Source organism: Diplotaxodon limnothrissa, linkage group LG8 (genome assembly GCF_057381915.1).
Source record: "Diplotaxodon limnothrissa isolate DT_005_m linkage group LG8, D_limnothrissa_male_GT1.1, whole genome shotgun sequence".
Lineage (NCBI taxonomy): Eukaryota > Metazoa > Chordata > Actinopteri > Cichliformes > Cichlidae > Diplotaxodon > Diplotaxodon limnothrissa.
In genome coordinates, this window is record NC_140603.1 from 5,303,856 (window position 1) to 5,329,002 (window position 25,147).

Genomic DNA, 25,147 nt, shown 5'->3' on the forward strand with positions numbered 1-25,147 from the left:
CAACACATACAGACAGAGTTAGCATTTTGCAGTGACTAAAGCGATAATGTCACCATTGTCAAACATGCAGACCACTGCATTTTGCCAGTTTGTCCAGCTACCATGCTAGACCTGCTTGCATGTCATGTGGGGTGAAAGTCAGGTAATTTTGGACTTGTACATCTATTTTTCCCAAGTTCCAAGCACCCAGAAAAATAACTTCACGTTAAAAGAATTAATGCTGAATTCATTCAACAGATTTTCAAACACAAGAGTATAAATTAGCATCTAGGTGAACCAAACCAAAGTTGGAGTCACTTTTTTCTCCGTAAGATTAGTCTCAGGATCTAAATAAATTGGTTTTATTTGGTTCCAGTTAGCGTTTTTTTAATGATATAATGAGTTATTAAATTATTACATTTCTTCTTGGTTTCCTTTTTCTAAACAGAATATTATTCAAGCTTCAATGTATTTGGAGATTGACTGTAAAATATGTAAAGAATTGAAGATATAAATGTCTTGCCCCCATTACGTACCAAACTACCATACTTCAGTACAGACCATTTCCTAAGACAGCTGGCCACTGACTCAAAGGAAGAACCTTAGTCTCTGATTTTAGACCTTGAGGGAGATAAGATTTTTCTGTCCTTTTCAGGGTTCTCACCTCACCTCCACTGCCTTGCCAGGGAGCCAACAAAGCCTCACTTTACCTCGTTACTCTTCCTCTTTTGGCACTAAATTCAACACACCTCTCTCCTAACAGTACTTATCTCCTCTTTGCATCACTCTCTTTTCCTATCTGTTTCTCCTTTCAAATTATTGACTTTTCAGGGCATCTATAAAATATTTACAATGTGAAGGCAGACTCCTTTTTGCTAGGATTTTTATAATAGTGTGTGTGGGGGTGGGGGTTTGAGGGGGATCATTTTGAAAGCGCTAGCACTAAAAGGAATGAAAGAGCAGAAGAGAAGCAGATGCAGAGAAAGAGTAGATGGAAGTCCGTGCAGAGTCACGGCATGAATACCAATGCTTTACATTGAAACACTGATGATTATGAATAATATTATAAATAAGCAAAGCTACTAATATATACCCTATTTCCCATGTATTATGAATTGTGACTCTACCCTGATTATTTCAACCTTCCTTTCTTTTTACTGGGTCAGAGTTCTGCCAAATTAAAATAAAGCCCTCGGGACTGTTTCTGCATTAGTTCTGTTGACCGCATGTCATTAGTAAATACTTACATTTCAAAAATGCAAGACACCCACATCTCCATATTAATAAAAGCCAAACTGATATAGCTTAAAAATTGCAAAAAAGCCAACATTTCCTTCACCATTCTCCAACGCCATTCAGTAAAAAGTGTTTTAAACCTACAGATAAAAAAAACAACAACACAAAAGATACTGAAGTTTTTAAAGAATCGGGTGTAAGATTTGGTCAAACTTTTTTGTATTGCTTTAGCACTTCCTGCCAGTTCACTTTTTTATATAACCTGCACGCAGATAATCTTTGGGTATATGAATATATTGTATTACACACTTTCCACCCAATCATATTGTGTTAGTCCTTTTTTGTAACAGTGTTCCCTCAAAATTGTTTCTGTACAACAAGCATTTAACCTATCTTATGGTTCCGGCACTTGGAGCTCCAGGTTTAAGTTTTCTCCAAAAGCTGCCTGGGTTTATAGGGGCAGTATGGTAAAAATGATCTATTTATAACTGGTGAAACTGATAATTAACTTTGTCGTAATGTTTGTCCCGCTCACAACTGCACCTCATATTAATATTTAATCACCTGTGCGCCATCTGTTTTGTTTGTTTTTTTCAGGTGGGAGGAACAATGTACAACACAGGCCGTCACGTCTCTCTTCGACTGGACAAGGAGCACCTGGTTAACATCTCTGGAGGGCCAATGACGTATAGCCACCGTCTGGAGGAGATCCGGCTACACTTTGGCAGTGAGGATGTCCTGGGCTCAGAGCACCTACTTAACGGACAGGCCTTCTCTGGAGAGGTGTGTGCAGATGTGAAACTATTATGTGAAATAGCTAGCCATAAAAATAGGTGTTTTTGCAAAGCAAATTTTAACTAAATAAATTACCAAATGAAAATGAAAATCTATTTCACTGACTAGCATTATATCAAAATTAGTAGTTGGTTGTCAAAGATAAAAAGTTGGTCTTGCAAATTCTCCAGCCAGTGCTAGCCACACTACTGCTGAAGGAGAAGATATTAAAACATTGATTCATTAATTCATCATTCCTGAAATAATACACATTTCTTACAGCAGTCTGATGAATAAAAGAATGACACCATCTTGATACATTCTTTATCGCAACAACATCTACTGCTTTAAATCCTGCAAATCAGTGAAGTCCCTGAAATCAGTGGTAGGCACTGCAGCTCAATTTTAAAATACTGATCAGCTCCAAGTGCACTAAATGATCAGGCATGTGTTTCATGTTGACATGAAAGTCACTCAGTAGTATCAGGGGGAAAATGTCAGCTTGTGCTTTATGTCACAGAAACATGCAGGTATGTGTCAAGCCAGAAGGTAGGTTTTTGTTTTTTAATTTTTCTTTATTCAAAATATATTTAATGAGCATAATTTGCATTGCTATCTGAAGATAACATTGACACGCACATGCATTTTCATGAAATTAAGAAAACAACCCTTTTTTCTCCACGGTCTTTAATCTTGTCACATCCTGTTATGGCAGGCAGGGAGGGCTTACAAATAGGGATGGGTATCAAAACCCGGTTCTTGTTGAGAACCAGTTCCCACTGTTTCAATTCCTTGGAATTGTTTGCCATTTTTGCAAACGATTCCCTTATTGATTCCAGTCGCCCCGAATGACATCACCACGTTGTGGAGCATCATTTACCTGGCATCAAACGCTCAAATGTTTGGTCATATTTTACGAGAATGGATGACCACAGGGCAACTTGCAATACTTGCAAAGTAGATATTTCGTTTAAGGGAGGAAACACGACGAATATGCAAAAGCATTTGCTCACAGAACACGCGATGAGCTTAAATGAATGTCGTGTTTTTAATTCGCTCCGGACTCGTGAATCTCAACCCAGCAGCAGCGGTAACATTTGCACGTCCTCTCCTGTTAATGCGGCAGGTAAATAATTAACTAACAGTGCATATTATGTTAGCGCGATCTGCCTTATTACAAAACCTGCCATTACTGTGCGTTGCATTTAGGTCCTGGGGACCCTGTGACACCCCATTGAAGAGCCGTAGGCTGGATCTCTTAAGATCTCACTGTTGGGTTTGTATGGCCATGTTACTCCTAAATTTCTATCTTATTCAAAGAGAAGATATAAAACAAAGTTCTAAGCTAATCGACCTTAGTGTTCTCCTTTTTAAAAAGAATCGATTAGAGAATCGATAAAGAATCGAATCTTTAAACAGAATCGAAAATGGAATCGGAATCGTGAAAACCTTATCAATACCCATCCCTACTTGCAATAAATGATGTTTTTTCAGGTGCAACATATGGAACAGGGAAAGTGAATTATGTCAACCTAACCAAATCTAACCAGCTAACTAAAATCTAGTATTCCTGGTCCATTAATGGAACTGTCCTTGACTTTTATGTAATATTGTTAAAATGGGATTTTTAGCACACTTGTTGTTTAGCGGGTAGCCAGCGGTCCTGAGACAGGAGGATCCCATGGCCAATCTCCTAAGTAACGGGGACAATATTAGAAATAATGACGCATGTTTATGTGTATTTTTGTGCATTAGAGCCCTGACTTTAGTTCAGGGTATAAAGCTTCAGGTGAGGATGAAGAGGATGATATTTCATTACGGTTCTGGTGGCCTTCGCTTTCCTTTGCATTTTAATAATAATACATTTTATTTATTTATTTATTTTTTACTTATTTAGGGAAGGGGACCTCTTTTCTGACGATAAAACAGACCACTATATTCAAATATGTTGGGGGAACATGGCGATTTCCACAAACCAGTGCCTGCTCCTGTGTATTTTTAATGTATTCATTATAAGTTTATGAGAATGCATCCATTTTTTGAAATGTAATTACAATCTAATTATGTATATTTTTTTTTTAAATTAAATAACCTCAAAAAAATACTAATCGTACGTTTAAGTTTGCGTGTTTGTACAGGTCGGTAGTACAGAACAGACTCATATGGCAATAGTAATTGGAACAAGCAGAAAGGAAAGATTAAGGCATTTATTTCTGGCCAGCATTAAGGCATACTGGTCATTAGAGAAGAAAGACATGCTGTACTCCCTTGCTTTCAGCAGCAGAAAAAGCTGAGCCATAATGAGTTTGTCAAAAAAGATTTTCCAAACATACTGAGGTGACACTGGAAGTGCTTTTGCTGTCGTTTGTAATTACACACAAATCTCTCTGATTAGAGACATATTAGACAGTTTTGATCAATGTCCTGTGAGGTGACAAGTAATTAACGTTGCATGATGCTTTATCATAGCTGATAAATCATCATGTGTAGTTACTCCGCCTCAGTTTGATTTGCAGCATGTTTCACAATATGAAAAACACAATGTTACATGTTTATCTGATTACCTAATATCTGATTAAAAACACGAGGCCTTATATGTAAGCTTTAAATTTCCAGTTTATCAAATACCATTGAGCAGTCCTTACCTTTAAATCTAAACTCTCTTCTTCCTCTCCTGTCCTGTCTTTCTTGTCTTTCTCCATCTGTAAGTGACGTTAGCTCTCTTTCTTTTCTCTCCCTGTGAAATGCAGTAGCTGGACCTTTAGATAGCAACACACTGTGAGACAAACCACACACAAACAGTTTGTGTGTTTGCTGATGTTTTTTGAGCTGATAGAAACGCTGTATTTAAAATCACCTGACACTTAAAAAAGTCACTCACTTTATGTTCACTCCTCTTCAGTAGTGCTAGCTAAATGCTTAAGTACCGCAACTTATGGAGACCTGCAGTCATTCTGGAACTGTGGCAAAAACACAACAAAACAAACAAACAAAAAAACCACCGTCCAACTTTGGCACTTGACTTTGGCACACATCGTCTCTTTTTATGTGGCGATAATACACAAACAGGATTGCCTTTCATGTGTTTCTGTGTAGACTCAAATTGGTTTGATGTTTGAAGGCTCAGAATGACAAAATAATAACTCAACCCAATTGCATTAAAGCAAAATTAATGAGCATGTTTTTAGAAAATGTAAGAATTAGAAAGTATTGATATTTGTTTAAAAATATAGGTAGTAAAAGTAAAAAGTAGTCAGAATATAAACTACTCAAGTAAAGTACAGATACATGGAAATTGTACTTAAGTACAGTAACAAAGTATTTGTACTTCATTACTTCCCACCCCTGGAAACAACCAACTTCCATCAGTGCTTCCCCAAAAACACAACCATAGTTACGATGGTAGCAATGGCACAGGTGTGTGTACAGTGATATAAAAACAGTGTTTTTACTCTTTCTAAGGTTTGTTGGTGGCCCAGATCTGGTTTGCCAGATGTGGCCCACACATGGACCAGCAGCAGACACACCGTGCTGGCCCAGAACAGTTTCAGTTCTGGCCCCAGATGTCAGCGTAATGTGTACCTTAATCAGGACATGTAATAACAACATGTGCTGGAACATAATAGTGCAAAAGTAACATGAAGAAACTCTGTTCGGACAGTGAATGGACTGATTCGCATAGCGCTTTTCCCTATCCCAGATTACTCAAAGTGCTCTATCATGTCACATTCACACACTTTCTCTAAACTGAGTGTTTCATAACTACATTCATACACATTCATTACTCTTGGCATACAGACTGGAGGAGCCAGGGATCGAACCACTAACCTCCTGAACAGTAGGTGACCTGCTCTACCTCCTGAGCTACAGCCACACAGTGATAAACATGAGTAAACCCTCACTAGGTTTTGGATACAGTGTACAGTCTCAAACCTGCATTTGAAACATTGGCTACCATAGCAGTATAGTATTGCAACATGGCATTTGGGTCTTCTAACTAAAGTAGGAAAATAGGAACATAACTGGTGTATGTCAACATCTGGTTGACATATACACCCTGACGTGACGCCAGTCGGTCAGAAGGGCCAGCTTGATGCCAGATCCGGGCCAGACCTGTTTTCTATGAGCCTGGGCCACATAAACCGAACCACAATTGGGCCAGATATGGCATGCCACATCGCATAAACAGTGCCATCTATGCCAGGCCTGGCCCATATCCTGATGACATACATCTTACCATGCCAGAAGTCAGCCAGCAGTGCCGGCTTGATACCAGATCCGGGCCAGACCTGCTTGCTACGTGGGTAATAAATGCCACCAGAAATACATTGTGGCAGTACATAATAGAACAATAATAAGTTCGAGGGGGGACCTCTAAAAATCTTTAGAATTGTTTCCTACTTTGTGAAACAATGTTAAGAAACACAGCTTTTTATATTAAAAAATTAACTTAAAAACATTAAGAAGTAGCGTGACATTCAGTAGGTTTTTCTACTTCTTTCTACTGAATCAGGGTTGATGAGATACTGTATGATAGGCTCAACCAATGTTTTTTTGAAAGAGCTGTGCTTGATGTTATTCACCTGTGGCCATGAAAGTGATTGGAACAATTTAGTGATTTGGAATGGTGAGTGAATACTTTGATTTGAGAGTTCTTTCTTGCCAACACTGGAAAAAGTAAGTGAAGTAAAATGGATTCACTTTAAAATTGTACTTGAGGAATTTCAATACAATCAAAATGCAGAATTATAAGGACTTTATAGATGGAGCACGTGGAATCTAATGATCCCATGGAAACATATATTGTTTGAAAGAAAAATTGAACATCTACAAAAGTCTCCATTTGTTTAGTTTACACAGTGGATTTCAAAAAACCTCCCTTCGAAATCTCCAAATGTGAAATTACCTCTTGCATGACTGTAGTGATTCGCATCAGTCCTTCCAAGAGGCACAGCCCTGTCATAGGCATGGCGGTGAAGCATCTAATTTGACTTCTGCATGCTTTTTTTCATGCATAAAAAAGTGTGCTTTTTGTGCTATTCCATTTAAAATTTTTGATGAGCGAAATAATTAGTTTCACTGGCTTTGTTCATGAGCCACTCACATTGCTGCATTCTGTCATGGCCAATAACAAATTTGTGCAGCAGCAAAAGTAACTGCAGTCCTGACAGAGAGATTTATTATAATTAATGAAATCATTTTTCCTCCTTCAGAGAATGGAAGGTGATATACAAATCTTGGCTTTTTACATCCCCTCACAAGCTGACAGATCAGCTCTGAACAAACTGTACAACATTATTGTTGGTTTACAGGACTCTAACCTAGAAGTAATATTTATTGTGCTGGGATACTTTAACAAAGTCAGTATGAAGAGAGTTCTACCCAAATACTATAAAAACATTTATTTTCCTAGAAGGTAATCCCTACACACATTCGTAAATCTTAGTTTATGTTTGCGGATCATACTGACAAATCTCAGTGACCTTAACTTCAAGGTCAAGGTCAGAGATCAAGATTTCTTAATATCTTGTGAACACTATAAGAAGGAAGTCACCTATGATTTTCAAATTCATACCCTAGGTACATGTACTATGACCCTGAGGGGTAGTACTGGTGGCTGCAGGTATTTTTGCTCTTTTTCCCCCCTATTTAGTATTTGCAGTACCAAAATATTGTGGACATTGTGTGGCCACGCTAACTCTAATACAGACATTGGAGGAAATTGACAGTTACACATAATAGGTTGCAAGTTCAAAATAATTTGAATGAGTTCTTTTTAGCTTTCTATAAAGATGATTCTTTTTACATTTTTAAATTTTATTTGACTGAAAGTCAGCACATGCTGGATGGAAACACCTAGCAACTAACATAATGCTTCAATTGACTAATATCAGTTTACTTTCGGCTACTACCACTACTACTGCTTTCCTACAGCCTCATAACAAACTTTTTAAATGCTTGATGTAAAAATACTGTTTCCTGATATGTGTTGTTTATTGTAACTCGTGCATTAAACAGTACATATATCTTACAATGAAACGGGTATTAAATATGACCAAGAGGAGGTATATAGATGATGAATAAAAGAGGGTCCACGACAGATTCCTGAAGAGCTCTAGTAGTAACTGGAAATGAACTGAATTTTAAATTTTATAATTGAATAAATTGAGTGCTGCCATAGAGATAAGATTCAAACCAATCTAAGGCTGTATCTGTGATTTCAATAGAAGCAAGAGTCTCAAGAAGAATGCTATAGGATATAGTGTCAAAGGCAGTAGACAGATCAAGGACGATTACAATGGTTAATAAGCCAGAGTCAGCTGCCATGAAAAGGGCGTTTGGCAAAAACCAGACTGGAATTGTTCACAAAGGTTACAACCAGACAAGTGAGTGGGACCTGAGATGCAGGTACTTTCTCAAGGATTTAAGATATAAAGGCTAGGTTGGATTTACGACGACGATTGATGAAATTTTGGCAAGCTGCGCCAGGTTTTTTTTTAAGTATAGGTGTTATCTGCTGATTTGGGAAATCAGGGAACAATACCAGAGGTGAGGGAAGAAGGAATAATAGCAGGTATTATGGTGTTCAGAGAGGGTCAGTAGGCTCCAACCAAGAGGGTAGAAACTCCAATCAACAAGTGGATGGCTTGGATTTCAGATTAAGTCAGAAAATTCAGAAACAGAGGAAAGTGTCAGACTTGAAAGTGCACCAAAGGAATAGTTGAAGCTGAAAGCCTTTGTTGTCATTATACACAGTATAACGAGATTAAAAAGCAGCTCCGTAAAAGTGCACATATGCTAGCACATTATATGAAACTATATAATAAAATAACCATACAAATAATGTAGACATACAATCTAGACAGACAGTTTGAGCACCGACAATTTAACACGCACGCAAGAGTTAATGCTAGAGATATTTCAGTGCGAATTACTTTTGTGCAAGGTTGAGTCATAGGCTGAGGGAAGTGAAAAAGTGGTTAGTTGCTTGTAAATCTTGTAAACTTTAGTGTTCAAAAATGACATTTAAGTATTACAATAAGTGGCAGAATACAAATTGATGGCTATGGAGAAAAGGGCCCTTGTGTTCCCTTCACCTAAACTGACTAAACCTGCATATTAAGAAGATATTGCTGAAGGTATAGCATCCTTTTTAAAGATGACTATGGTTATTGTACATTTTCTTGTGGATGTCCAGATCTTTCATAGAGATGTTCCAGATGAAGGGCTTTAGCTTTCAGCTGACATAATTCAAACGCAAACCATCGTCCAGAGTGGGTGAAAAAGGTGAGTGTTTTATAAAGTAGCCAGGGCATCTAAAATTCCACGGAGGCCATCATTATAATGAGCAACTAGTTCTTCAGGGGTGGATGGAGGATTTATGCTGGGGAGACTGTCAATACCACTCAAAACAGCATTTAAATTAATGCCTTTGATCTTGTGAAATGAAACGACACGTTGGATATTTGCTTTGGATAGAGTGAAATTAACATCAAAAGATATTAATATGCGGCCAAAGATGGGGGAGATCAATTGCTATACAGTTAAGACGAGTGATGCCAGAACAACCGATTAGGTCCAGGATATTTACTTTGCAGTGTGTAGGGAAATCATCATGCTGCAGCAGTCCAAACATATCCAAGCAAGAAGTAATGTCCCTAGTGAGAGATGATTATTGATATTGTCCATATGTAATATTAAAGTCTCCCAGTAATATGGGGAAAATGAACAAAATGGGTGAGAAAAGCAGCATATTCATTGATAAAATCAGCACTGGAGTTAGTTGGGCTATACACAGAGGTGACTATAGGGATATGTCCATTAAGTTATAGGGAAATGGATTCAAATTAGTTCTTGACTGGCACATAAATAGGTGAAACCTGCCGTGGTAGATCACAAGACCTCCCACTCTACCAGATGCTTGAGGCTACCAGATTTAAATAAATCTGTGAGGAGCAGAGTCACACACTGTGAAATGTCATTTAGTTTTTGCTACGTTTCAATCAAACACAAAAAATTAAACACCAAAAGAAAAAATTCTTTAGGTTTTGCTAGGACAATGCAAAATGTGTGCAGCCATTAATTAACACAATGTGCAAAATAAATGGGAAGCTAGCATATAAACCAAAAACAGAGTTTTTGTTATGAGCACCTTAATTCTTCAAGATAGCCCGAGCTCTCTCTGGGAGTTTTTCCTTGAGTAGCCTTCAGAAATAGTTCTTCAGGGTTCTTGAAGGACATTCCGAATCTCTTCTTTAGAAGTTGGCTGCCTTTACTGTGGGGTCATCTAGACAGAGAACAGAACAGAGCTTTCCCTGTTAAGTTGATCCCATAGTGCTTCAATAATGTTGAGGTCGAGACTTGGGGGGGGGGGGGGGGGATGCAAAGCAGTCTTTCAGTTTCTGAACTGGACCTATGAAAAGCATGAATACAGTTAACTTTTTTTATTTTTTATTTTTTCAGCTTAATACCTGGCCTCACCTCTTGCATATATTGTCAGTTGTACTGCATGCAAGCTGGCAAATAACAGGGAAACCAAGGCCAGGAGATAGCCAACGGATGTTCCCGTTTTTCATCCTATTCCATTTTGTCATATTCTACTCACTCAAACAATTGTTTCTGGTTAAAATGGCAACTAGAAAACATCTTACTCATCCTTCACCACCCCCCGCCATAGCCCTTCTCAGAGCTAGAGTTGTGATTTCAAGGTCCAATAAGATTCTTCATAATTGAAAATGAAGAAAAATTCTCGCTTGCCAGCTCCCTAGCCTGATGTGCAGATTTTGCTGACGCTGTGCACATCCTTGAAATGTGAGCAAAGAGTGGAATATTCAAACTTTTTAAAGCAGAACCTCTTTCTGAAATTGCTTCCTGTGGCAGGAATGGCACGTGTTTGTGTATATGTGAGTGCATTAAAACTCAAGCTTTCATTTTTTAATCACCCCTTTTTATTGTCAAACTCAGCATGGCTTTTTCTTTGGTCTTTCTCTTCCACTTTGCTGAAAAATTGTATGTAACTGTGTTTGCCTAAGTTTTTATTTATGTCTCTGTGTGTGAGGGTGTTTGTGTGTGTTTAGCTCACATTTACTTTACTGCATACCAAAAAAAATGCATGAATGAAATGTATTAAATAAATATAAAAGAGTGGCAGAACATAATGAATTTAATAAAGAACAGAAAGTCTTTCTTATTATTACATAAAACTTCATAGTGTTAGGTGGCAGCTCATTACTCAGTCTAATTACACTAATTCTCCCTCTAGAAAAAAAAGAAACTGATAACATCGCGTATAAAATAATGACTTGAAGTTATTGCCGTTTTAAAAAACAACAACAAAAAACCCAACCCAAAACAAAAAAAGCAGATGATCTTTAAAATTATATCCGGCAGTGTAGAACTAAACTGTACTTCCATGTCTTTCATGGCTATTTATAGATAAAGATAGAGATACATAAACATGTAAATACACATAAACATATAAAAATAAGAATAAAGGTAGAAAATAATGATAATGGCTGAGCATTCTCTGTGTAAAAACAGAAGCTAGCCTGGTGGACACATAATATTTTAGCACCTGTTAAAAAAACCAAGGTGTTTCATTTTCAGATTAAATTGAGTGGCTGCTTCAGGAGAGCAGAGCTGCATGCATAAATTAACCCCTAGGTACTGGAATACCAGCCAGCCAATGCACAACACACATCACCCAAATACTCTCTCACACACACACACACACACACACACACACACACACACACACACACACACACACACAATTAATAATTCCCGGTATGCTGATTCTTTCTCCTCTTGTGTACATCTCATTTATATACAGGAGCTCCTCAGTACATTGCATTATAAAAGCATACTGAGTGCTAAATGGGTACTAGACAATCAAAAGCCATTTTAGTGAGCACCATGTAAACAGTGATAGTCTATTGAAGGTTACTGAAGTAACCAAACAATGAAAGACATCGAAGGCTGAATGAGGAATAGAAGATGGACCTCACTAATATAACTGAGTACTGTAATTACACTACTTGATCTGAAGGCCAACTTTATTCATATTTTCTTGAACTGCTTTAAATTCAAGCCTTTCTGAGAAAATTAAAAAACACTGAGTCTCTTAACAATGACGCAAGCAAAAATTTTACTCTACTATATTTTAAATGGCATCAATCTATTCTGAATCATACTATGCATTGTTTAAGAGAAAAAAACCTTTTGTGTAAATGTTGTAAACCATTTTAAAATACCAACAGCACAGTAATAATAGTTACTTGCTCGGCAATAAGATTGGCTATGCAGCTGAACTTCAGTGTTTCACTTTTCTTTTGTCTACACATAAATGTGCTGCATGTCATTTCAGTCAAACCAGACAAAAAGCATTCAGTTTTGAGATGTAACAGGTAACACTGAGGAGCCTTAGTTAATGTTAAGCCAGTAACATTATTTATATAACCTACGAAAGACCAGATAACTGTTATCATCCCCTGATATATAAAACATTAGAACTGAAAGAGGAAGTACATTTTTGTGTGTGTGTTTTAAAGTAATCCAAATCGGTTGGATCATCATCAACCAGTGAGAGCTGGCTGTCCGACTATGAACAAGCACTTTTGAGTCTTTCTTTGTTTTTGCATTTTTATGCCAGTTGTCAATATTTAGTTTCTTTAAACTTTACCAGAACACTGGGTCATGATCATCCTACATATTATACATAGAGTGAAATTCCGTCAGAGTGTGAATCATTGTGGTGACTGTTTTAGCCCATTAGGTACAACAACATCATTTTCACCAACCCTTTTCTAAAGTGTGCTGTAAGTTTTAGATTGATTTTCCTCCTTCCAGGCAGCCGCTGCTTTGAGTGCTTTCAGTTCACTGTGGAGACATAATATGTAGGTGATCCATCACAAAGAAAAATTCCTCTTCTCCGTTTGGCCCGTGTAATACTGAAGCAAGGTCACATGGGCACTATGTTAAAAAAATATTTACCAACGTTATATTCACAGGCTCTCTAATATTTAACTGAAATTCAGAATTAGCATCTTATAGGCCCAATGTTCTTTTGCCTGTGCTTGGTTTATGATCTTGTTGATCACAATGATGCGGTCCATTTAGATAACCTGTCTTAAGATAACGGTTCAAAAGTGGTGTTAGTGAATCCACCAGAGTGTCTTAGGCAGAAAATAATTACTCAGAAATGTAGATGAAATTATTAACAAATTCGAATCAGTTCATTTAAATCTGTTTATCAGTTAACATATTTTTACGTCTGTTTTTTCTTGTCTCAGCTGAAAATGCTAACATGCGATATTTAATTGGAATTTTGAATAGAAATCTATGGTTTACTCTCTAATGCTAAGGATGCCTTATGGCACCACCCCTTCTAGGACCGAGCCAAAACAAAGCCAAGCTGGGTACATGAACCAATCAAACTGTTGCAGTTGTTGCATATACATAGTTGAGGTTGGCGAGAGTTTCAACTGTGAAATGGCAGGCATATATACAGGTTCTTGTCCAGTTATCCTTGTAAAAAAGTAGGTGAATAAACTATGTTTTAGACATCTGAAAATTTTCTCCCACCCACCCAAAGTTTGAAGTCCATTTCTGAGCTTAGGATGAATTGTGTCTTATAGCCTGCATGGCAGTGTTGATAGCTTCAGCCAAACCATCATATACTTACATTGCTTATCCAGTAACAGAGCCTCATGTGTATTATCATTATTTTTGGAAGGAATACAAAACTTTGGTTTGGCTTAAGGGTCAGGTATGATCATGGAATGGAAAATATACAGGATGGTCATTTTATGTTACAGATAAGAGGAGTAGGCAGGTGTTTCAGTAATAACCAAAGAATTGAAAGACTGTGGGCAGAACTCCACACAATTGTATCAAGACACCTTAGAAATATTTTTAATTTTATGGAAGAACGGGATATGTTGGATTCACTGAATGAGCTGCATCTTTTTTGCCTGTATTATGTTTATTCGCCAAGGATTGAAAAAGCAAGAGTACAGAGCAGAATCAGTGTCAATCAGTGGAACAACCATGATCTCTCTACACAAGGAGGACAGGCGCCTCTTCAGCTGTGGCATACAGGTGTCACAAACAATGTGGGAATCCAGTCGTTTATAAATGACATTTTTCATGTCGATATCTATTATGGCATTGATGAAGGGCCATTACCCCGGCCATTACTTCAAACAAACAATAATGTCATAATTCCAGATAATGATGTCAACATTAATGAGACCGCAATGAACATTATTCAACAAGTGAATCTATTAGAAAATGATGGAAATCAGGGAATATGTTTTTTCTTCACTTTTACACATTTTTTGTTGAAAAAAAAGAAAGAATTAAGAAATATAAGAAAACATATCCGATCAAAACTAACAACATACTGAAAGCATTTTCTGTAAAATGACAGCAGAAACTGAGGCAGCAGAAGAATGAAAAGACACAAAGACAACCATGTCAAAGACACATGAACAGAGTAATGTGAGACAAAGACTATATGTTCACACTCAATAGTCTAAATAAACTTCTGAAGTGCTGTTAAATGGTTGGTATCTACCTGTATGAATCCTGAAGAACAATCACCGTAACGAGTCTTAAAACATCGATCTGACTGAGGCAGATGAATTTGTGAATATTAAAACTTTGACAAGTTAACACAGTCCTGCTCAAATGGAATACAAACTACTTCTAATGCAATATAAGATTTATAAAATAAATATACTTACCTTTTTGACTTTTTTTTGAAGAGTTCCAGGTCAGCTATGTGTTCCAGAGTTGGATTTGATGAATTGCCAACCAGAAGAGAAAATGCTGTTGGTGACAGAAAGTTAGGTGGTTAGGACCACCATGTACCAAGCTTACTGCAACAGAATTAAAGGAAAAGCAAAACTGTCAATAATGTTGCCTGTAAAGACCCATATCAGTTAGACAGTTCACACTATTAATCTTAGAAAAATTGGTAATTACCAGTACTCTCAAGAGCCAAGTTCTTGCAGTTTTATTTCCCCTCAAACATGGGTGACCCTGCAATGGTGTCCATCAGTAGTCTCAAGAATTCCCTCCTTGGCCCACCTAAATCAACCCCTTTCTCATTTCACACACATCATCAAATTGGGCTCATGAGATATCCTTTGAAAACCATGTAAGGCTCCCTCCCACACAGCAGAGCGATTTATATTACATTTGCACTGCTATTTTGTGCTAATTTTGCTTGACAGTTCCAGCAGTATCTCTTAAAGCGGGACTTTTTCTGCACTAAAAAAAGAAAAGAAAACACAAAATTAAATATATCAGCTACATGGTCATCTTACAGAATTTGAAAATATGTGTCATACTGATCATAGAGATTTAAAGTTTTATATTCATTTGACAATTCTGGAAAGCTCTAATTCAAATTCTGTACATCTGACTCTCCAAGCTTGCAATTATAGCTTGATTTAATTCTTCATGATCTGAAGGATTGCCAGAAAGCGATGCCGCGAGAGTTAAATATGAGAGTAATCATCAGCATTAACACTCATGGCAGGGATGTCTTCACTTCTTGCCATGAAACCTCTGCTGTGACTGCTTGTGCCAGGTTTGTCATCACTTCTTGCCATGTAGCCTTCATCACAAATGCTGCTCTCATCACTTACTTGCTTTGCTTTTTACCAACACTCCTGGCAATACAGTTGGTGCCAGTATCATCTTCTTCATCACTGCTAGTGCCAGGGTTATCATGCTTAACATGACTTCTAAACATTTTAGTGACTTGGCTGCTCATGTCTGTTGAATTTGTTGAGTATCAACTTCAAAACAATCATCATCACTGTCCTTATCAGTTGCACACCTGCTTAATGCTGATTTGGAGCTGATGTGGGAAAGATCTTTGTCCTTATCTGATTCAGTCTTCAACAGGAAAAGGCCAAAAATATACATCAAAAGCAAGAAATTATAGTTTATCTTAAACAAATTAAAATAAGAAATAGCCATCTTGGTTGCTCCCAAACATGTTTTAAATAAATATATCTTATTTTGCTTGAAGACAAATTGTTGACATTTTTTCCCAAATGATGATACTTTTTCGTTTCTTTTAGGAACTTATTAAAAGTGTCCTTACATAGAGGGCTTTGACTTTAAATACCTTTGGGATTAGCATATCAGTTAGCTCGTGACCATCTTGGAGCTTTGGACACACCAGCTTTTTGTCACAAGCCATTAGAAACTCGAGGCTACAAAAAATAATTAGTTGAAATTGGTGTAGTTAAGCAAACAGAAGAGTTAATTTTATATACTGTATTGAATTATATTATATATCATTATATAGTATCTGCCTTGGTGGGGTAATAGTGAGTGGCAGTTTTTTTAAAAAAAATAAGATTGGAAACTTTGCCATTATAGAAATACAGGGTGGGCCATTTATATGGATACACCGTAATAACATGGGAATGGTTGGTGATATTAAAGTCCTGTTTGTGGCACTTTAGTATATGTGAGGGGGCAAACTCCTCAAGATGGGTGGTGATGGTCACCACCATGGTGGTGGCCATTTAGAAGTCGGCCATCTTGGATACAACTTTTGTTTTTTCAATAGGAAGAGGGCCATGTGACACATCAAATTTATTGGTAATGTCACAAGAAAAACAATGGTGTGCTTGGTTTCAACATAACTTTATTCTTTCATGAGTTATTTACAAGTTTCTCTTTGTTCACAGCCATTGACATGTTGAAAAGGTTAACACGTGAGGAGCGGATCGAAATTGTGTTGATATCTGGTGAACGCAGTAACCGGGTCATTGCAGCAGATTTCAATGCAAGACACCCTACGAGACCACCCATCTCCCATGCTACAGTTAGCAAACTGCTTGCTAAGTTTCGTGAAACTGGTTCAGTGTTGGATTTGCCAAAATGTGGACGCAAGAAAACTGTCACTAATGAAGAAACATCAGTGGTTGTCCTAGCTTCATTCAGCAAGAGCCCACAAGGTAGCACTCGCCGCATGTCAGTGGAGAGTGGCATTAGTCGAACATCCCTTCGGCGGATATTAGCTACTCACAAATGGCACCCTTACAAACTCCAGCTACTGCAGCATCTCAACGAGGATGACCCAGATCGGTGCGCAGAATTTGGAGAATGGGCAAAAAAAGTAGAGTAGCAGAAGATTTTGTTCAGTGATGAGGCAAACTTTTATGTGAATGGTGAAGTTAACAAAAAAAACCCACCACTATTGGTCTGATACTAACCCACATTGGATGGATCCCTTCTAGACTGTTGGAACAACAAAAGTGATGGTTTGGTGTGGTATATGGGGTACAACGATAGTGGGTCCATTCTTCATCAATGGAAACCTCAAGGCCACTGGATATTTGAAATTGCTACGTGATGCAGGAGGGGGAGATACAGGAGAGGTGGAGGAAGATCTCAGCCTGGGTGTTTATTGTCTTATGTAGTCTGGAAGATGAGTGGATGGTGGGGTGGGTGCAGTTTTCTCTGTGGTGGGGTTGGGTGGACTGTCCCGGGCTCTGTGGGGCCGGGAGGCGCTGTTGCACTGGGCCCCGGTCTGGATGGGCCTGGGCCCCCTTTCCCTGGCGGGTCGCGGAGTATGGGGGTGCCCACTGGGGTCAGCGGGGGAGCTGGCCCCACGGAGGGGTCACTTGCCCCTCCCTTCCTTCCCTCCCCATCTCCAGCTGCCTCCCTCTTCCCGCTCCACCACAACCACCCACACATGCAGGACCTTGGAGTAGGGGTATGTCACCAGGGTGCAGAGGAGGCTACCCCCCCCCCCGTCCCCTTCTGGCTGCCTCTGCCTCAACTTTATCCCACAACTTAGACATTCACATTATTCACACTCTCATTACACATACATATAGGATCTTGGGGGTGGGCACGATACACGGAATCCAAAGTACCATCAGGGTGTACACCTCACCCCTGGCGTCGTTGCCCACCTCTCAATTTTAAATACACGTAGACATTGAGGGCCTAGCAGGAGGGACCATGCGCTTACCTGCTGCTCTCTGGCAGGTAGCTCCATGCCCTCCTGGGTTTTAAATGCACCTTAGAACACACATGCATCAACACTACAATGAGCGGGTGGAGGGAGGTTTGGAGTCTTCTCTCACCCCCATTCTCTGCAGCCTGCTGGAGGGGGGCTAGGAGGAGGAGTTGGCCGTCCGACTGCGGTCTGGAGTGTGGGGCCTCCCTGCTGCTGCGGAGTCGGGGCGGTCTGCCTCCCCCTACCGCAGGGAAAAGGGTAACACCACCTGGGTCTGGGTGCAGTTCCCCCCTCCAGGGGCAAGGGTACCTAGACCCGGTTTGTAGAGTACGCTTGGGGAGTGTGATCGTGTGTACAGCGTCTCTTTATGTCTGTCTCCACGTTGGTTGAGTGTGGAGTAAGTGCATATGAGAGCATGAGGGTGGGAATGGATGTTTGTATCTGTGTGTGCCTGTATGTCTGTGTCTATATGTCAGGTTGGGTGTCAGACGCCACCTCTCTGGGGACATCTCAGGCCCTCCAAGGTTTGGAGGCCTATCTCCCCCTACCACCACTTCCCCTGCCAGTGGCGGACTCCCTCAGACATCGGTGCATTGGTGGTTCTTTGTGTCCGGGGATAGACGTCCAGGTACACGCCGGCTCACTCCTTGGCGACCGCTTATGGAGCCTGGGGCTCGCTCGGGCCACTTTGGAGGTGGGGTGCCCCCGGCCTCTTGGCCTGGGGCTCGGTCACTCAGGCACAGCTGGCTGCCGGCGGAGCTCACGGGCGCGTCACTGCAACCCCCCCTGGCTTCTGCTCCGCGGCTGCTGAGTGAGCCCTCATCTGGGACTCTCCTCAGCTCTTTCTGGGACAGTGGCGCAGCTGCCCCTCTGTTGGTCTTCCTTGGTCTCTTGTGTTCTGGGGGCCTCTGGATGTCTGGAATTTTGATCTCCTCCATACCTGCTTCATGCCCTGGAGGACGGGGCTGTGGCCCCCCCACACCCTCTAGCAGATCATTACATGTAGGAACCTTTAAAAAAAACAAACAAGCGCGTCCATGCTCACAGGTGTACACACGGGTGATCACACCCACAAACTACACCCTTTTTGGCTCCTACCTCAAAGCACACTGTGTTCTGTTGATCTTATGTGCTGCACAATAATGTTTAATATTTGGTATTTACTGTCATATTCCCATATATCATTGTGATGTTGTTTATTCTATTACACTTGTTCTCTTCTGCTTGTTTTCTTTTTTCTTTCTCAGCAGGTGATCCAGGTGATTGATATATGCATTTTTTATTTCTTTTTTTTTTTCTGCCCGTTCTGTTGGTTTTTGTTTTTTGCCCTTCTCCCCCGTCCCTCTTCTCAGCTGTTTCTCTTTCCCTCTTTCTTTCTCCCCTTCTTTCCCCCAGTCAAGTCTATCCCGTATTCAGTAAGTGAAAATAAAATAAACAATAAAAGGTGAATCAAATGGACCATTATGGCAAGGCTGGGATGGTCAATTTGGTAAAGTAAATCCGTTGGGCATCTTTCTTTGCCTTTAGACAACAATTCTGAAGGCAAAAGAGCCAAACGGGACAGGCAAAAAAAAAAAAAAAAGAAATTGCTACGTGATGATGTGTTTCCCTCTCAAAACTAACTCGGGATCTCGCAAAAGTTGAATTCCAACAATGGCGGCAGCTACTTAGTTGTAATATTACTCTTTCTGGGTCACAAAATACACTTTTAAGATATTTTGAGGCGCGAATGTAGTTGTGTAAACGTCAGATACCTGCTCGGTTTACAAGACATCACATATTTACAAAAGTGCTCCGACATTTTTGGAGATCTGACACCCACCATCTCGAAGCTAACGGGAGGTCGAGACCTACTACAGCCGGGAGGAATACCGCTTTCCCGGCACATCGTGCCTCGACCTCCCGGTCGGCTTCGAGCTGGCGGCCTCCGAAGAATGCGGCTAAAACTTTTGCGAGATCCCGAGTTTGTTTTGCAAGATCTCGCAAAAGTCCGTCATAATTTTTTTTTCTCCCATGTCCCCTGCGGGGCTCCGTAGTATATAAAAATTGGTGTATTTCAAAAATAAAAATATGAAGACACTTAAATTAAATTTCCTGTGGTGGGAAACTATTTTGTGCAACTTTTTTGTATTTGCAGTTTTGAGAGATAAGCCTCTTAAATTTCTCTAACTAGAAATATATGTTAAAAAAAACAAAAATGATTTTTAATTTTTTTGTAGTTTATTGCACTTTTTTGCAATTTATGTAATTACTATGCACTTAATGCAGACATATTATTAAAATTTGGGCTATAATGGTTGTATTGATGTATATCAACTTGAAATGCTCCCAAAAATGGCACTACAGCATATAAAATATAATATAAGCTCTGGCGGACTTGGTTCTGTGGTAGGTCTTAAAGGGTTAAACAGCTTATGGCTGGGGTGGCTGGAGTCCTTATAACCAATAACCAATCCTATGTGTGCAGAGACTTTTATCTCATAAACTGAAAAACAATGTCAGATTTTGGTGTCATTTGAAACCTTATTATCAGTAGGAATAGACCAGTTTCCTTCATCTTTTTTTTTTACCGATTTATATTATCTTATAAAATAACATGATCGTGGACAAATAACTTAAGAAAGTACCATTCAATATTAGTTTTAATGGATTACATTAGGTTTACACCTAATACATTTGACAGTGTCAGCCCCACAGACAGAAAGAGACAGCACTTATTTCTGAAGAGGGGCTCCAGATACATTTAATTCAAATCTTGTCAGGTGTTTGAAAAGGATTTGCCACAGGCAGTCGCTTCAAACATTTTAAATCCCCATCAGCCACAGAAACATACCTTGGATATCCTATTTCAAATATAGTCACACACAGAAAATCCCATTGAGCTAATATTGCTGCGGCAGATTATTGGTCACAGAGCTGCAGATGAGGAGACTCTTCCTATTTTATTTTCTCTTGCTCTAATTATCATTAATCACTATTAAATGGAACATTACACCCACATTTGCACCACAGTAGCTTTGTTGTGAAGGATCTTGGATTAAAATTGCATCAGAACACCAGTCATGGCTTGTTTTGAAGAAAAATATCAGTGAAGAAAAAAAAAAAGCGAAATTTGGGTTTATGCTCAATTACCATTGCAGTTTATTTTGTATTAGCACAGCAGATTTTATCGGAGATGCTTCTAATTCTGTCACATTAGAAAAAAAACATGGTGAAAAACGACAGCAAAAAGCCAATGCAGATACAAATCTAGAGTGTGATCAGCATATTTGTACATGGCAGCAAGACTTCTCCATTTGCAGGTTTCTTGATACTATACATTATCCTGTTAATCTGAAGAAGGGTCCAAGGATTAATTGAAGCTGAGATGGGGAGCATCATTTCCAGCCCAGCGCTTAGAAAGCTGTTAGTGCTAAGCACCCTTCTTTCCCGTATCGACTTGCTGTCTCCATATTTCCCTATCCCTGAGGGCACCGAGCCATCATGCCATAAAGAGACTGTCATGACCCCTTGTTGTGAGTAATAGTGACCATTCATACCCTATTCATTCAGTGCAGCTTTCCACCCAGGTTTAACTGACCTAAAAATGGCCAAAGAAGCTGCTAACTCACCAAGTACTTAGAAGAGCTGCATTCAGTGGAAAGTTTTAGTGTGGTTGTTTTTTTTAAAAGATTTCCCATGGAATCATGTGCAAAATTATTCTTTAATCTTTTGATATATTTCCAGCATTTATCAAACAAGCTATGGTTTGATGTTTGACTTAATGCTGGCCTTGTTTCATTGTTACTGTTGATGTATTAGGTGAATCCCATATTTTTCAGCTTTAAGCCGAAACATTATTTTTTGTTATATGTTTTTGGAAATTTTTGATGGTAATGCTTCTGCAAATGTAAGTCGTAATAATGAAATCTCTTTCTGCCATTCCTGAAATTGATTATTAAGAACTTAGCTCTGAAAAGCTAGCTCTGACAATATACATTAAATGCTTTGTGTGTTTTTCAGTGTGTGGAAGATATTAAATAGCAGTCCCTTGATGACTAAAATATAATTGTTTGCTACAGATTTCAGTGTTGTTGATAATGGAAAAGAATGGAGGAGAGGCTTGTTGTAGATGTTTGTTGTTGCCTTCAAACATGTAGTTACAGTTGTGAAAGGATGTAAACCTAAAAGTTATTGATGGCTAAACCTAATCAAACAAGGGAAAACAGTTAGTTAAAAAAATGTGAAATGTGTTTTCAGTCATCCAGATCATTGTAGTCTGAGGAGCTTGGAAAGAAAAGCGTCTGGATTTCTTTAAGTTTCCTTGAAGACGTTTCACCTCTCATCCGAGAAGCTACTTCAGTTCGAAGAGCAACTGGTGGAGCACTCTAGGCCATTTGACCTCAGTAAATCACATGATAGGGTGGGGCTAGATTTCACAATGGGTTCACCCAAAACCCTGGCTGATTGTGACGCACATCCATTTTCACACCTTGGCTCGTGTGATTAGGTAGAAGATCAATAGGGTCCATGAGGGTCCATTACCCTCTTGGGGACACTCCCATAGGGTTTAAAAATCTGGGGCTCCCCACCAATTGCTTTTAGGACTGAAGAAGCTTCTCGAATGAGAGCTGAAACATCTTAAAGAAGTCCAGACGCTTTTCTTTCCAAGCACCTTAGAAAGATGGGTTGTGAACTTACCTTACTTGACTTATAGTACTTAGAATGTTCCAATGAAGTTCTTGTGCATTGTAGGCCTTTTCCCACTCAGAACTCTAGTGTTACGGAACTACATAATATTCAGCAGAATGAAACACAGCGTTACCGCTGAATCTAAGTAACATGTTCCTGTTACATTGATAGAGGTGTTGAACTTAATAGTTAGTGTGAATTGTTTGAACAGCCCGAAGCTGCAATAAATGATGAGGTACAGTAGGCTCACACATAAAATTACCTTCTTCTGCTCTTTCTGTAACTATTTCTGTGTCTAATTACGACCTCTATTTTCTCGCTCTTTTTTCCTTCTCTATTTGGCAGACATTCTCACTTTATTATGGCCCACACTGGCCTTTTATTGCCCACCAGCAGCACACTTTGGGCAATTTGTCATTGGGAGAGTGGGGATGAGTTCTTTTGGCTGCCTCTGCCACTCTCACCTAAAAATCTAATCAGATCAGCAAAGGACTCTAATCACTTCCTCTCTTGCCTTGATTGCATTTATAGAAGTTCTGCTGTGCTGCACTCTCCCAATCAAGTATTCCATAATTACTCTCCTCTTATAATTGTTTATTTATATACCCCTGTACAGTATGCTCTTTGCCAGTGAGTGAGGAGAAGTTTATGGAGGTGAGGAGGGAAAGCCTTCGAGAAAAATCTGAAAATTATTGCCAGCCGTTTGTGCTTGAAATAAGTCATTTACCACCTTTGTATTCATGGGGTCATTGTGTATTACCACATATTGAAAAACTATAACGTAAAGGTAATACATTTTTAGGCATTCTGCCAATCTAAGAAGTAAGTGACAGATTTTTTAATACCCAAAAAAGGAGACTTTTTCTCCTGTGCTAATATTTGTCTGCTTGGATAAAATACTATGGGTATAGTTTTTTTATTATTTATGACCCAAATGCTAAGCTAATCAACCATCCACAATGCTATGGGTTAGGAGTAACTGTAACGGAACTGTAACCCCTAAAGCAAAGAAGATATTTTGTGAAAAAATAGTAAATAGTTTTTGATGTGGGCAGCACGGTGGCACGGTGGTTAGCACTGTTGCCGCACAGCAAGAAGGTCCTGAGTTCAATTCCACCATCAGGCCGGGGTCTTTCTGTGTGGAGTTTGCATGTTCTCCCCGTGTTTGCGTGGGTTCCCTCCGGGTACTCCGGCTTCCTCCCACCGTCCAAAGACATGCAGCTTGAGGGGATAGGTTAATTGGAAAATCCAAATTGCCATTGTGTGAATGTGCGAGTGAATGTGAGTGCGAATGGTTGTCTGTCCCTGTGTGTTGGCCCTGCGACAGACTGGCGACCTGTCCAGGGTGTACCCCGCCTCTCGCCCTATGACAGCTGGGATAGGCTCCAGCACCCCCCGCGACCCTGAAAAGGATAAGCGAATGGATGGATGGATGGATGGATGGATAGTTTTTGATGCATGAAGGATGATTACATTTTTTGCAATGAATGTGTATAGCTGCCAGAAGTGCAGACTTCTTGCAGTTCCTGAAATGTGCTTCTGCTTGGTAGTCTCGGGAGCTAGAGATCAGTCCGTCAGGATCTCTGCCCCTGGCCGTTGCCCAGCACACACTGCACTCAACTCCTGTGGCACGTCATGCAGGTGGTGTGCCTGTAGAAGGGTGGACCCATAATCCCCTCTTTAGGCTGTGCTGGGGCCCGTGGACATGGCCACAGGGTGTGGCACCGGTAACCCTATCCCTCCACCCCTCCACCACAATAAGTTAGCAATTCACGGAGGGGACAAAGGGTATTGTATTTTATATTGTATCGTATTTGCATAACTGGCAACCTTCCAGTTATGTTGAGCTCCCCAACCCCCTGAACCACGGTCGCCCCACCATGATGCTATTCCCAGATTTCAATGACCTCCCTTAGCTTGCAGACCACGCCAAACTACAAAGATCAGATAAGAAAAGTAGGAAACAAGACACAGGAATGGCACACAAAAGGATCGGAAGGCGTGATTTATAGATAAAAAAAAATTTATTTGTTTGTTGCATGGGTTACTTTCCTGTCAACTACAGAAATGTATTTAATTTCCCTGTCCTCTTTTGCTTTCAGTTCATTGTTAAAATCTGATACTTTTAAACCTTTTCTCTAAGAAGTGCCTATTCATGATATATTGTATATCTTTGAAATGCACATAGGTTAGGCATTTTAAATGTAAGAGTTGGAAGTTGAGCGGTTGGGTCTGCCCATGCCAAAACATCAGGCTTAAACTACCGAACAGTTGTTGTGGATGAAGCATCTGTCAGTCAAACATTAACCTCATGCTGGGAGATTGTTTAGCTTTCTCAGCAGGCTGGCCTTGGAGCAAATAATGACAGAACATCCCCGTCTCTTAATGTCCTTCATATTACTTCGGTCCTTATACACATTAAGTATACAAACTATCTGCATGTCAGCTGCTTCCATTTTAATTTACCAGAGATTTGTATTGATTTTCCCTTTT

General features: G+C 39.5%; 1 protein-coding gene and 1 pseudogene across 1 annotated transcript in view; one reads left to right on the top strand and one right to left on the bottom strand.

The window, feature by feature from the left end:
- Nucleotides 1-25,147, top strand: part of ca10a (carbonic anhydrase 10 (inactive)a) — a 332,797-nt gene that overhangs the window by 295,057 nt on the left and 12,593 nt on the right. The window contains exon 4 of the mRNA XM_085360340.1: nucleotides 1,813-1,998. Within this exon, the coding sequence (XP_085216466.1) occupies nucleotides 1,813-1,998 (186 nt within the window). The remainder of the gene's footprint in view (nucleotides 1-1,812; nucleotides 1,999-25,147) is intronic.
- LOC146626152 (uncharacterized) lies at nucleotides 15,400-16,538 on the bottom strand (annotated as a pseudogene).